This window comes from Callorhinus ursinus, unplaced genomic scaffold (genome assembly GCF_003265705.2).
Source record: "Callorhinus ursinus isolate GAN/ISIS: 27379988/994484 unplaced genomic scaffold, GSC_fseal_2.0 scaffold898, whole genome shotgun sequence".
In the NCBI taxonomy this organism is placed as follows: domain Eukaryota; kingdom Metazoa; phylum Chordata; class Mammalia; order Carnivora; family Otariidae; genus Callorhinus; species Callorhinus ursinus.
The window spans coordinates 1,581-15,619 of NW_027397953.1; the positions used below are offsets into that span (position 1 = coordinate 1,581).

Here is a 14,039-nt window from a genome sequence, read left to right on the forward strand (position 1 = left end):
CTTTAACAAAAGCAAACATTCACCTAAAGCACGTTCTCCAGTCATTTTTTGTAGGATTGAAACCATGCTCCACAGGGTTAATGAGGTTAAAACTGTTACCAGCAAGACTCCCAGGAACACCCCTTCTGCTTCACAGGAAAGTTAACCTTACATTTCAGAGGCAAACAGCAGGAAAAGCCTGGCAGCCTGGACCAACTTGAGCTCATCCACCAACTCCTCCTGCACAGAAGGACCATGGAGCGTGACTCTGCCTCTTATAATCTTAAATCCCTGCCCTGGGAGGAGCACAAGCTTCAGGAACACCCCACAGGATACATCACAGTTTGTGTTCTCAGTTCCCTGCACCACCTTATGTCCACCTCTACCCTGGATGACAAAACTCCCCTTTGTGAACATTCATCCTAACCCTGAATAATGGCACCCGCTCACCCCCACTCAGGGAGCCACAGCTTTGGAAATTCTTCCCCTGATCTCCTCCTCTGCTGCAGATCAAGTTTCCTTTGTGTGACAGTGATGTGGGAAACAAAGGCAGAAGAAAAATTATTCAACTTCCTTACTACCTAGAGCCCACACAAGTCCTTGAAACAGGCAGAGGACATTCCTCTAGGGACTCAACTGCTTCAATGTTAGCGCTTTGCTAAGGGCAAAAGGCAATGCTAGCCTGAACCGACCCCAGGATCCTGTAAGTCTGTTTTAATGTATAAAAATTCCTTTGGAAACTTTATCTCTAACCCCCCCAAGAGACGTGTTGGCAATCATCCCCCAAGCATATGGCCCACCGATATACAACTGAGGGGTCTCACGTCTAAGGGTTTATTAGACGGTAATACATGACCTTTTCCCAACAACAGCTAGCCCACTCAAGGTCCTGGAAGCCTTGCTTCCAAACTTCCTCGGAGACTTACACTATCCCTAACCCCCTCCCGACTTGAAAGTCCGTAATGGGCCGCTCCTCCCGACCCCGGTGCAGCTCCTTCTGCCCACGGGTCCCGTCCCCATGCTTTAATGAAACTACTTTTTTTGAACCAAAGATGGCCCAAGAATTCTTTCTTTGCCATTGGCTTCGACCCTCACGCTCTTTCTTACGTCACTGGGACACCTGTGCCGGCTCAGGCGACAGCCTAATCTGTGTGTCTGTCCTTCCTCCTCAAGGACAGGTCTCCCCACAGAGGAGTCTCCCCTACAGGAGCCTCTCAATAAAAGAGGCTCAGAGACAAGGTCTCTGGTTTTCGTCTCACCTCCTCCTTCTCTGAGAGGCTGTGAGGAGCGGTAGCTGCGCCCACTGCCGTGAGCTGTAGCCCAGTGAGAGTCCGCCTCGGCCTCGGCCTGCAGCCCCGAGATGCGCAGAAGCCCCGCCTTGGCCGAGGCGTCTTTGCAGCCCGAGAAGCGGCCGGGGACCCCGGAGCCCTGGTGCTTCTCGGAGTCTGAGGAGAACCTCGGCAGACACCGGGGAGGACTCCCTGGCCGCTGCCTGATCCAGTCGATGTTAGAGCCGCCCACACCGCTGTCCCTGCTCAGGGTGCAGGTGAGTCTGGCCGTCGTTCCCGGAGACGCCCAGAGGGAGGGCGGCCGTGTCCGCAGGGGCTGGGACTGGGAGCCTGCAGACACACTCATCAGAAGGAAGAGAAGGAATGGGGTGCGTGTGCATGAGGAGCTGAGCCAGAGGGATCGGACTCAGGCTGGGGGGCCGCCCTCGGGCACTGGGCCCTGTCCCCACCTGTGCAGTGACAGAGGCGTGCAAGGAGGACGGGGCTCCAGGCCATGGTGTCACAGCCCCTTCTTAGGCCACGGAGCTGGGGCTGGGCTGCCCCGGGCCTGTCTTATCCCCTGTCCAGGGGCCGCACAGAGCAGCTGCTCATGCAAATGTGCCCCCCCCCCCCCCCGCTTCTCCCTGCTGTGCACTCCCAGGCCTGTGGCCCCTTGACGGGGTAAATTCCTGATGCACTGGTTTCTCCCTGGTGGGCCTGGAGGAAGCAGCTGCTGGGACCGCACACAGGCCGGGTCTAGGGACTGGTCCAGGTCCAGAGAGGACACGACAGCCCAGTTCCCACTGAAAGCAAGGGGCCCAGCCCTAGGGCCTCCTGTCGGTGGAGGACTACCCAGCTGGGAGCCCTAGCCTGCATGAACACCCAGATGCCGCCTCACCGCACCCCCTGCTCGTCTCTCGGCAAACACGTCCTTCTTTCGCACTGCTGGCAAGCCTCTCCTTCACCTGCTCCTCTGATTCCTGTTCGCACCAGGTGACAGTGACCCTCCAAGGAAGGACCGAGGTCCTGGTGTGCTGTCCCTGCTCAGGCTTCCTCCGTGGACAGGGGTCCAGCAGGAGGTACATGAGCAGTCCTGACCCAGGAGAGCCTGTGGACCGCCGTGGAGCTGAGGGCCAGACCCGGGGAGCAGAGAGCAGAGGGAATCTGTCCCTGTAGGAGGCTCTCAGAGGTGGGCTGGCTCTGGGTGCTGAATGTGAACAGGAGCTTGTGGAGGGGACGCACACCTTCAGAGAGGAGGGCACAGAGGGTGGGAATGCTGGGTCTTTCCTGAGCAGGGCTGACAGGACAGAGTAAACCCTGAAGAGGCTCCTGGGGCGTCTGGAGACAGGGCAGGGCCTGAGTGTCCAGCAGCGACCAGTGCGGGGACATCCTGTGACCTCTCGTCCACTTGCTGTGAGATTCTTAATCCCAGCTGGGCCTGTCCTCACTGTTGCTCATTAGAGAATTAGCTCCATGGGCAGTCCAAGGACAGAATTTGGGACAGGGAAACCTAGAAGGGGCCATTGGGGGGGAGGGGGACCGGAGGAAGATGACAGCCAAGGAAACAGGGAAGGGTGAAGTGGCTTGTGTCCCCAGGTGGGACACAGGGAGTGACTGGGCCCTGGACTGTGGGAGAGGGAGGGATAGTCCAGAGCGTGTGCCAGGTGGATGGACGGGGATGCCTGGAGGGACACAGGTGAGGTCAGGTGGGAGAGCAGGTGGAGGGCTGGTGATGGGTCCGTTGTCCCCTTGTCACATAGAGGCCGTGGTATGACCTGTGCAGAGGTGCAGAAACACTCACAGAGAACCAGGGCCGAGGGATGCCTTCCCTCCCCCAGAGGGAGGACGTGTGTGTTACAGTGACCTTCCGCCTGAGGGCCTAGTCTGCATCATTCATGCATTCATTCATTCACTCATTCACTCTTTAAACACACATTTAAGGAATATCCACAGGTGTCAGATCATTGTTCATCATAGCGTGAAGTAAAATGTGATTTTATATTCATTTCAGAATTTCTTAGCACACTGTGTGTTTCATATAATGTGCATGGTTTCTCTTTGCCTTTCTCAGTGTCTGTGTTTGAGAGTCCAACTTCTATCGCACAAAGGTTCCTACTCAATCACTTTGTGTCCATTTATCAAAAGATTCTTTGATACACTGGAGAAAAGTATGCAATTCTATCTGCATCAAATTTGAAGATAAGGAGGACCTAACACTTAAGAGAAAAAGGAAAAACTGGAAAGAATAATTGTCATATCTGAAAAACACACTGTCAGCTTCTGTAAGTCACCATAAAATATAGAAATAAATGACCAATATCATATTCCTTAGGAAGAGCAACGAAATATCATGACAGTTTGAGAACTAATGAATTTATTGTAGATTCCATCATGAATAAATTGGGGATTCACAGTAATCAGCCAGGCTCCCTGACCTTGAAGAGAGCCTTGAGCCCACCCTAGAACCTGTCTCAGGCATTCTCAAGGCATCCCGGGTCAGAAGAATCCTTTCCTGCTGGCACGGTCTGGAGCCAGTGGTGAGCACGAGGATTGGAAAACTGGATGTGGGAGAAGAACCGTGGGCCCAGGAGCCCCTCACAAAGTTGGAAGGAGCAGAGAGCCTCTCCCTTGCCTCCAACTCCCGGGGGCTCTAAGGAGATGCTGGTTGTCCCAGGGGAGAGCTGCCCTTGGGCGGTGTTTTCATCTCTGAAGGACCATGCTGATGCACAGTGCCTACCAGGGGCTCCAGTACCAAGGAGTCCCATCAGTGGGTCCGTGTGTGAGCAGAAAAAGCTAGGGGTCCCCAGGGTTGGTGGGGGGAAGATGGAATATAGTGTTCCTGGCACAGGAGAAGTCATTTTAGGCCCCCAGCTATTTCCTGTGATCTCTGCCCTAGTGGCTCTACTTTCCCAGCACACATCTTGCAGATCTTCCTGAGAGGTGTCAGGATTAAGAAGAAATGCAAAACAAAAACAAACACAAAAACAAGAAAACCAGTAGTTAAGGATTTTAAGGGAAGAAAAGGAATGCAAAAATGGACAATCTCTAACAATCCAGGAAACAGTCTAAGCACATCAGAGACACCCCCCTGGGCTGTTTCCAAGGAAACCAGGCCTTGGCCTCCTTGCCCCAGTTAAGGAGCTTAAACCCTTTCCAGTTAATGCTGGCTCTGGGAGCAGGTCCCTAGCTCCTTCCCCTTGTGGGACAGCCACCTCTGCTTCGTTATAATGTGAAAATCTCTGCACTAGGAGGAGCACTGGCCGCATTCACAGAGCAGAGGATGCCTGTGTAGGCCTGCGCTCTCAGGACTCCTGACCGACCTTACGCCCACCTTGACGTGGGATGACAAAGCTCCCCTCTGAATATTCATCCCAAATAATAAAAAGAACCCACTCACTCCTGCTCTGGGAGTCAAGGCTTTGCAAGGTATTCCCTGTGATCCCCTTATTTGCTGCAAATATGGATTCTTTTGTGTGACTCCACACCTGGCTCGGTCTCTAAATTTAATTCAGGATGGAGCAAACGCATATTAGTTCCCAGACCCCAGTAACTTCATTTTCCTCTCCCTCCCTCTATATATAGCTTATAGTACTTAAATGTATAACTTATAATATACGATATGTATATGCAGCATGCAACTTGTAACATACACATGATATAATATTCATATATAATCTATGGTATTTTATATAATACATGACATTTATATTTACTAGAGTATATATAAAATGATGTAAGTAATAATTCAATAATATAGTGTACACATTTAATATATGTTTATATAATGTGTATATATTATATAATTTTATAATATGTGATATTTATTTATAATAATTTATAATATATGTCACTTTTTTTTCCTTTTCCCCAACAAGGACCCCGATGCCTTGGATGGCAGAGTGCCACAGTCTGGAAGGAAAGCTGGAGGCTCTAAGGTGACAGAAAGAATGGGGCTTGTTTGGGAACAAAGCAGTGCAAATGCCTCCTCCCTCCCACCCCGGCAGCTTTTCCCTTCAGCCCTAAAGGGAACTCCTTGTCTATGAGGGAGGAGGCCAGAGAGGAATCAGGACAGGACAGAGACGCCCCAGAGCTCGCTGGCTGAGGCCACATTGTTGGCTTTCCCCTCCTCCTGTCCCCAGGGGTCTCTTGCCCTGGGCCCCCCCCGCAGCATGGCACGTGATTAGTTTTCATGATGCGAACCGCTCCAGGTGTGGGCGGGTCTGTCCCTGTCTGAACACCAGCCTGGGCAAGGCCTCCATGGGGTGGAGGATGAAGCAGGAAGGAGGGAGGGAGTCAGAGCTGAGCCCCCACGCAGCTTCGGGGACACAGGTGCTGCAGCCACACTTCAGTGAAGACACCCCCTGCCAAGTGCGCAGGAGTGAGTAGAGCAGTTCCCCAGCTGGTCTGGACCAGAAGCCCGTCCTCATAGGCCCAGTCCCACAGCGCCACCTGCTGGGCCGAGACACCAAGTCGTCCAGCCCATCTGACACCTCCCAGCGCTCCTGGAATGATGTCCAGACTTCAGCAATTGGATCATTCCAGTATCACTGCCCAGAGCAGTAGAATGAAGAGGTGTCCTCTGTGGTGTTCGGGCTGACAGGTTTTATCCAGATCACTAATGACCTCCGGATGGTTAAATACATGGTGTATTGCACACTGCTTACGTTACCAGGTATTTCAGGATTACTTGACATTGGAGTTTGCCTCTTCCAGGAGCTTGGGGTCATAACCAGTCTACCATCATCTTGAACCAAGGAAAAGGCTTCAAGTTCTCCGAGTACCAAGGTGGTTCACACCTCATAGTAATTCTACACGGACCCGTCTTCCAGTTTGACCGTTGGTGTTGGTGTGGGTTTGGATTCCCCTGTGAGGTCCCCTCAGCCTGCACTGCAAGGACGTTGGATGCCTGTCTCTGCCATGGGAACAGAATTCTGTCAGGGAAATGCGTCCTCTGCTCCTGCTGACTTTTCTGGGTTCAAAGTTTCCTTGAAATTCAGCCTACAAAATGCTTCTATATTTGACTCTCTTGTATACTTAATATATTTTAAAACAGTTTTATAATTTGGGTGCCTGGGTGGCTCAGTCGGTTCGGCGACTGCCTTCGGCTCAGGTCATGATCCTGGAGTCCCGGGATCGAGTCCCGCATCGGGCTCCCTGCTCAGCAGGGAGTCGGCTTCTCCCTCTGACCTTCTTCCCTCTCATGCTCTCTCTCTACCATTCTCTCTCTCTCTCAATAAATAAAAATCTTTAAAAAACAAAACAAAAATAAATAAATAAATCAGTTTTATAATTTTAATTAGTATGAAGATTGTTATACACAGAACATTACTATAAATGGAGCCCTCCTCTATTGAGGGGTTCTTCCCTCTCTCCTGCACTGAAAACCCTCATGGCCTAATGTGAATTCATGGGGGATGAGTGTCTAAAATCTGGGTCCAAAGAACAGTAAGTGCTTAATATCCACCATATATAAAGAACACATACAAATTAACAACCACCACCACCAAAAAAAAAAAAAAAAGAAGCCCCAACTTAAAAATGGACAGGAGCACCCGAGTGGCTCAGTCGGTTAAGCATCTGACTCTTGATTTGGACTCAAGTCATGATCTCAGGGTCCTCAGCATGGAGTCTGCTTGGGATTCTATCTCTCCTTCTGCCCCTCCCCCTGCTCATGCTCTCTCTCTCAAATAAATAAAATCTTTAAATAAAAATAAAAATGGACAAAAGATTTAAAGAGACATTTCTCCAAAGAATATATCTATGTATATGTATACATATGGCCAAATAATACATGAAAAGATGCTCAACATTTGTTATTAGGGAAATACATATCAAAACTATAATAAAATTTTACTTCACATCTACCAGGATGGTTGTAATAAAAGCAACGGAAAATACCAAGTGTTGGTGAGACGTGGAGAAACTGAAACACGCACAGCTGGTGGGAATGTATAACGGTACAGTTGCTGTAGAAACCAGTTTGGTGATTCCTCAAAAAGTTAAACACAGAACTACCATATACCCCAACAATTCCACTCTTAGGTATATGCCTCAAAGAATGGAAAACAGGGATTCAGATAGATACCTGTACACCCATGTTCACAACACCATTATTCCCAATAGCTAACAAGTGGAAACAACCCAAGTGTCCATTAACAGATGACTGGATAAACAAATGGGGGATATGCATACAGTGAAATATTATCCCACCATGAAAAGGAGTTAAATTCTGATACATGCTACAACACATATCATATGTTAAGAGTGAGGAATTATCTCTTAGTTTATTTTTTTGAAAGATTTTATTTATTTGTTTGTTTAGAGCGAGCAGTGGGAGGGGCAGAGGGAGCGGGGGAGAGAGAGAATCTCAAGCACACTCCACCCTAAACGCGGAGCCCAACACAGGGCTCAATCCCATGACCCTGAGATCAGGACCTGAGCCAAAACCAGGAGCTGGACACTTAACAGACTGAGCCACCCAGGCGCCCCTATTTCTTAGTTTATATAGTTTCTGTTTCGCTTGATGGTAACTGGGTGGTGATAATCGGTGACGAGTGTACCATATTGTGAATGTAATTGGAGCGTATGCTAAAAAATGGTTAAAATGGCAAATTTTATGTTCTACATATCTTGCCACAATAGAAAAAAGCAAAGTGATAACCTGTGTGTGTAGCATTCTACCACTTGGGTGAAAAAGAAATGGATGAAGGATACAAATTCAGATGGTTGCATATGTATAAATTATCCCTAAAAGAATACACAGGAGGTTGTCTGCAGAGGACAACTGAGGGGCTGGGGACAGAAGTAGAAGACTTGCACTTCTCCGTTCACCCTTTTGCATGTTTGAATTCTCAATTATGTGCGTGTATTACTTATTTGAAAATTTAATGACTTAAAAAATTCACAGAAGTGGGCTTTAAATAAACATTACAACTCCAACAAATAAACACGCAAAGGTCAGAAAGAATAAACATACGCTGCCTGACTCCCACCTGCACAGAAAGCAAAGTCCTCAGTGTCACCTGTGCCTTGGCCATGTCCTCTTTTCCAGGAAAAGCTGCAGAGAGAGAGAGAGAGAGAGAGAGAGAGAGGACACATGAGTGCCTGCTCCTGTGGGCCCAGAACTGTCCAGAGAGGACTGCTCACCTCTCCCCCGCGCCCCAACAGGGCACAAAGGACACGACCACTTGTGCCCCTGGGGCTCTACACCGTGGAGAAAGAGTGGGGCTTTTTCCTTGGCTTCCTTGGCTTTTCTGACATCTCTGAGACATTGACAGCATAGATCCTTTCTCTCTCAGGACCAGCTCCTCCCATAAAGAAAATTCCAGGCCCCAATGGTTTTCAGTGATGAATGAATGCTATCGAACACTTAAAGGCAAAATACACAAACTCCATCAGAAAATCGAAAAGGAAATGCTTCCTAACTCATTTCATGAGGCCAACACAACCTTGCTGTTCAAACTTGACAAATCATGACAAGACAATTAAAGACCAATATCAGGAACATAGATATAAAAATCCTCACCACATATCAGCAAATCAAAAATATATGTATATATAAGTGTGCAGGTGTGTGTATATCCTCCAGTGGAGTTTATCCCAGAAAAAAAAAATGTTGGTTTAAGATTAGGAATTTTATGTAATTAATCACATTAAAATCCTATTAAGAGAATGAAGGGGAAAATCATATCTTAATAGATGCAGAAAATCACTAGATAAAATTCTACACTAGTTCATGATTAAAATGCTTAGCAAACCAGTAATGAACTTATTCAGTTGATAAATGGCATCCACAAAAAGTACCTACAACTCACATCATAATAAATAATGACACATTCAATGTTTTAACCCTGATATTAGGAACTAGGCAAGGATGTCTGTTCTCACCATTTCTTTTTTTTTTTTTCTAAGATTTTATTTACTTCTTTGACAGAGAGAGACACACAGAGAGAGGGAACACAGGTAGGGGGAGCAGGAGGGGGAGAATCAGGCTTCCCGAGGAGCAGGGAGCCCGAGGTGGGGCTCGATCTCAGTACCCTGGGACCATGACCTGAGCCGAAGGCAGACGCTCAACGACTGAGCCACCCAGGTGCCCCTGTTCTCACCATTTCTATTTTACATTGTACTTGAAGTCCTAGTCAGTGAAATAAAACAAGAAAAACTAAATAAAAAGCATAAACAGTAAAAGGGAAGAAGTAAAACTATATTTGCAGCAAAGGATCTATGCTGTCAAAAAACATGATTTTCTCCATAGAAAACCCTAAGGAAGCCACAATACACCTTTAAAAATGAATAAACTGAGCAAGGTCATAGGATGTGAGAGTCTCCTGATTTCTTACTAACCTTAATACTCCAATCACATGCCATAGTTAAAATTTTCCCTGTTCATATCACTGTGCAGTTTCCGTCTCCTGGTTGGATATTTACTGATACAACTGTCAGGGGAAAAAACTACTCTTGCCCTCTACTTCACTATATACAAGAAACTAATTTGAATTATATTGTAGATGTAAAGAGAAAAGCTAAAACTATAAAGTCTCCAGAAGAAAATATAGGAGGAAATCATTGTGACCTTGTCGTAGGCAAAGAATTCTTAACTAGGACACAAAAATCACTAACTATAAAAGTTGATAAATTGGACTTTGCCAAAATTAAAAAATGTCTGCTCTATAAAAGACATCATTAAGAAAATAAAAAGGCAACCATGCAGGAAAGCATTAACTCTACATGCCCGGTTTGCTCATGCCCTGCACATTCCCAAGAAAGGCATATTTTCCGAACTGGCCCTTGGATAGCTCCTAGGCACTGAGCTCCTAGAATGTTCTGTTGGATGAGAAGAGTGTTTTGCAAGCCTGAGGCCTTGAGCAACCCTGTGCCAGGTCCAGATAGCTTACACTAACAGTGTGATTCATGGTGAACACCTACTTCCCATCTGGGGGTCTGGAGCTTTAGTAACTGAGGTCAGCCATGCAGCACCATATGCATACATGGCTGACCTCCAGTAAAAAAACACTGGACACCTAGCCTTGGGTAAGTTTCCATGGTTGGTGACACTTTGCACATGTCACACATTACTGCCGGGGAAATTAGGTACATGCCTTGCCACTACACTGGGAGGGGACACGTGGAAGGCTGTGCATGGTTTCTTCTAGACTTTGCCCCATGCACCTTTTCCTTGTGCTGATTTTACTGTGCATTGTTTTGGTGTAATAGGTACTAACCATGAAACAGTAACTTCTGAGTCCTATGAGAGCCCTTCTAGTGGAGCATCAAGCCTGACGGTGGCCCTGGGGATCCCTGAGACGGCAAGCCACAGACAGCAAGCCCTATATATATGGTAATGCAGACATAATACATATAGACATACAAATATAGCAATACAGAACACACACATGGTAACATATGCATATACACATACAACACATACATGATAAGGTCTTATATCTAGAATATAGAAAGAGTTCTTATAGCTCAAAAACAAGAGATCACCCAACCCAATAAAAATATGGGCAAGGGACTTAGGCCTTCATAAAATGAGCTAAGATTAAAAAGACTGACAATACCAAGTGTTAGCCAAGATCTGGAGCAAACACAACTCTTGCACATTGTTAGTGGGAATGTAAACTGGATCAGCCACTTTGGAAGTTTCAGAGTTTTTTACAAAGTTAAACATATACCTGTCATATGAGCCAGCAGCCATTCTACTACTAGCTGTTTGCCCAAGAGAAATAAAATATATGTCTACAGAAAGGCTTGTACACAAACGCCCATAGCAGCTTTACTCATAAAAGCTAAAAACTAGAAGTTACTCAAATGCCCACTGGCAGGTGAACGAATATACAAACGGTGGTATGTTCATACAAGGAGTAACACAGGGCAATAAAAATGAATGAACTGCGAATACACACGTGATATGGAAGAATCTTGGAGACATTTAGTTCAATGAAAATTTTTAAAAAGCCAGATGAAAAATGGTACATATAATATAGTTGAATTTCATGAACTTTGTTTTTTCTTTTTTTTCTTTAACATTTTATTTATTTATTTGATAGAGAGAGAGTGAGAGAGCCCAAGCAGGGGGAGTGGCAGGCAGAGGGAGAGGGAGAAGCAGGCTTCCCACCGAGCAGGGATTCGATCCCAGGACCCTGGGGTCATGACCTGAGCCAAAGGCAGCTGCTTAACTGACTGAACCACACAGGAGCCCCTCTTTTTTTTTTCTTTTTAATTGAAGTATAGTTGACACACAATCCATGAAGTTCTAAAGCAAGTTCTATGACGACAGAAATCAGCCCAGTGGTTGCTTGAAGTGAGAAAAACTAGCAATTGACTAGAGAGAGGCATAAAGGAACTTCTTGGGATGTTAAAAATGTTCCCTGTCTTAATTGGGGTGGTAGGTACACAGATTTATATGCCACATTCCACCACATCCCATTTTATTGTATCTAAGTTATATGGCATTGAGTTGATTAAAAAGAAACTAGCTCCATGAGGCACCTGGATGCTTAAGTCAGTTAAGCATCCAACTCTTAGTTTCCACTCAGGTCATGATCTGAGGGTCATGGGCTCTAGACTCGACTTTCAAATTGGTAACTATCAACCTTACATCTGAGATCATTTTTGATCCTTGCTTAGTACTGATCCTATGTGAATGAATATTCCACTGGACTTACCAATTTCAAAGTATTACATTACATAATTACTGAGATAATTAGCATAATCAGACTGGGAAAGCCCACAGGAATGTTTGCCAAAAAGGTAAGAGGACTTCTCTCTGGGACTCGGGGGGTTAGTATTTATTGTGCTTGTTTGGATTTTCCAATACTTCCCCAGCACCTGTGCATTACTTGTACTGGATGATTCTTTACAATAAAACAGAGATAGTCTCCGCATGACTCGTGAGACCCTCCTCATGGCCCATGTAGTTGCCCAGACACTGTCACTGTCTTTGGATATACACAGGCTATTCCCTCTGCCTGTGGGCCTACTGTATGCCAGGCCCAGCCCCAGCCGCTTCTCCCATTGGTCACTCGGGACCACAGCCCTGAGGGCAGGCCCCCCAACACAGTGCCCCACACAAGTGCTCAGGGGATGGATGGATAGCTAGACGGTGTCCTGTTATCCAGGTCTTGGACCATTGCTCCAAATACCTGGAAGAACTTCTGACTCTGAGCTCCTGACTCAAGCACCCCAGGCAGAAGGAAGAGAAACCCCAGGCAGCAGGCAGGGGTGTTAGGAGCAGGCTTCTCAGAGATGCCCTTCCTGGACCAGGGGAGCCTGTCAGAACCCCAGCTCAAGAAAGGAGACCCATCAGGGCATGAAAAGGCCCAGGCGACCCAGTGTTCTGTGGACTCCCAGGGTCTTTTCAACTTTTGTTCACACTAACACCTTAATCATTATTTTACTAATGTTTTTTAAATTTTTAAAAATCGTGGTAAAGATACACGTAACAGAAAAATTCACCATTTTAACCATTTCGAAGTGTACAGTTCAGTAGTGTTAAGTATATTCACATTGTTGTGCAACCAATCTCCAGAACTCTTTCATCTTGCAAAACTGAAACTCTGCACCCGTTTAACAACAGCTTTCCACACACCCTCCTCCTGGCCCCTGACAACCACCATTCCACTATGAATTTGACTGCTCTAAGGACTTTATATAAGTGGAATCATACAATATTTGTTGAGATGGGGTTTATTTCAGTTAGCATAATGTCTTGGAGCTTCATCCATGTCATACCGTATGTCAAAACTTCCTTTTTTAAGGCTGAATACCATCATGCGTTATATGGATATACCGGTTTGTTTATCCATTCATTTGTGGCTGGATGAACCGGTTGCTTCCACCTCTTGCTATTGTGACTGGTGCTGCTATAAACCTGGTGTGCAAGTATCTCTTTCAGATCCTGATTTCAATTCTTTTGGATACATACCCAGAGATTATATGGTGGTTCTAGTTTTAATTTTTTAAAGAAAAGTTAAAGGGCACCAAAAACTAATGATGTAATATATGGTGATTAACATAACAATAAAAAAATTAAGAAAAGAAAAGTTAAAGAACTTCCATACTGTTTTCCACAGTGGCTGCACCATTTTACATTCTCACCAACAGTGTAAAGGTTCCAGTTTCTCCACATCCACACTAACGTGTTATTTTTGGGGGTTTTTTGTTTTTGTATTTGATTTATAATAGCCATCCTAATGGGTGTGTGGTTATCTTGAAAAGATTTTGATTGTGAAACACACATACAGTGCGTGCAAGAACCTTACGCTGGAGCGGGCAGTTGTATAGAGAACATCCATGGAATTCTTGACACAGGTCATGAAATAAATACTAGTGGTGTCCCGGAAACAGCCCCTGCCCTATTTCTCTTACCATCTCTCTCCCTCACCTCCCTACACTCCCCAGCTAAACACGCTTCTGGCTTTTACAGTAATACTTTCCTTGCTTAACTTCACAGTTTTACCACAACTTTGTGTGTTACTCTTCTGCTTAACTTTGGGTAGGTAAGATTCATCAACGTTCATACAGCTGTCATTTCTGAGTTTTCCGTATAGAATTTCACAGCAGGAAACTTCACCTTCAGTCTCTTCTGATACAAATCCACAGACACAGACAGAGAGTGACGCTGTACCTGTCTCCTGGGGCTTCGGGGCAGGGGTCTCCATGGCGCCACTCGGCAGCGTTCCCCGGAGGTATGGGCAGCTCTGCAGCCTCCTGGGGCCCAGGCCAGGCCCAGAGGCGCGGGTCCTGCTCCTGGGGCTCAGGGACAGCCTGCAGGGGAGCCCCGGGGGG

General features: G+C 46.4%; 1 protein-coding gene across 1 annotated transcript; it reads right to left on the bottom strand.

Annotated features, from left to right (window-relative positions):
- Positions 1 to 29: 29 nt before the first annotated feature.
- On the bottom strand, positions 30 to 14,036 carry LOC112813395 (uncharacterized; the record flags this gene model as incomplete). The annotated part of the gene is made up of 3 exons (XM_025858446.2): positions 30 to 1,598; positions 8,240 to 8,304; positions 13,879 to 14,036. Coding segments are annotated over 3 exons (810 nt in total), but the record flags the coding sequence as incomplete, so codon positions are not given.
- Between the last annotated feature and the right edge of the window lie 3 nt (positions 14,037 to 14,039).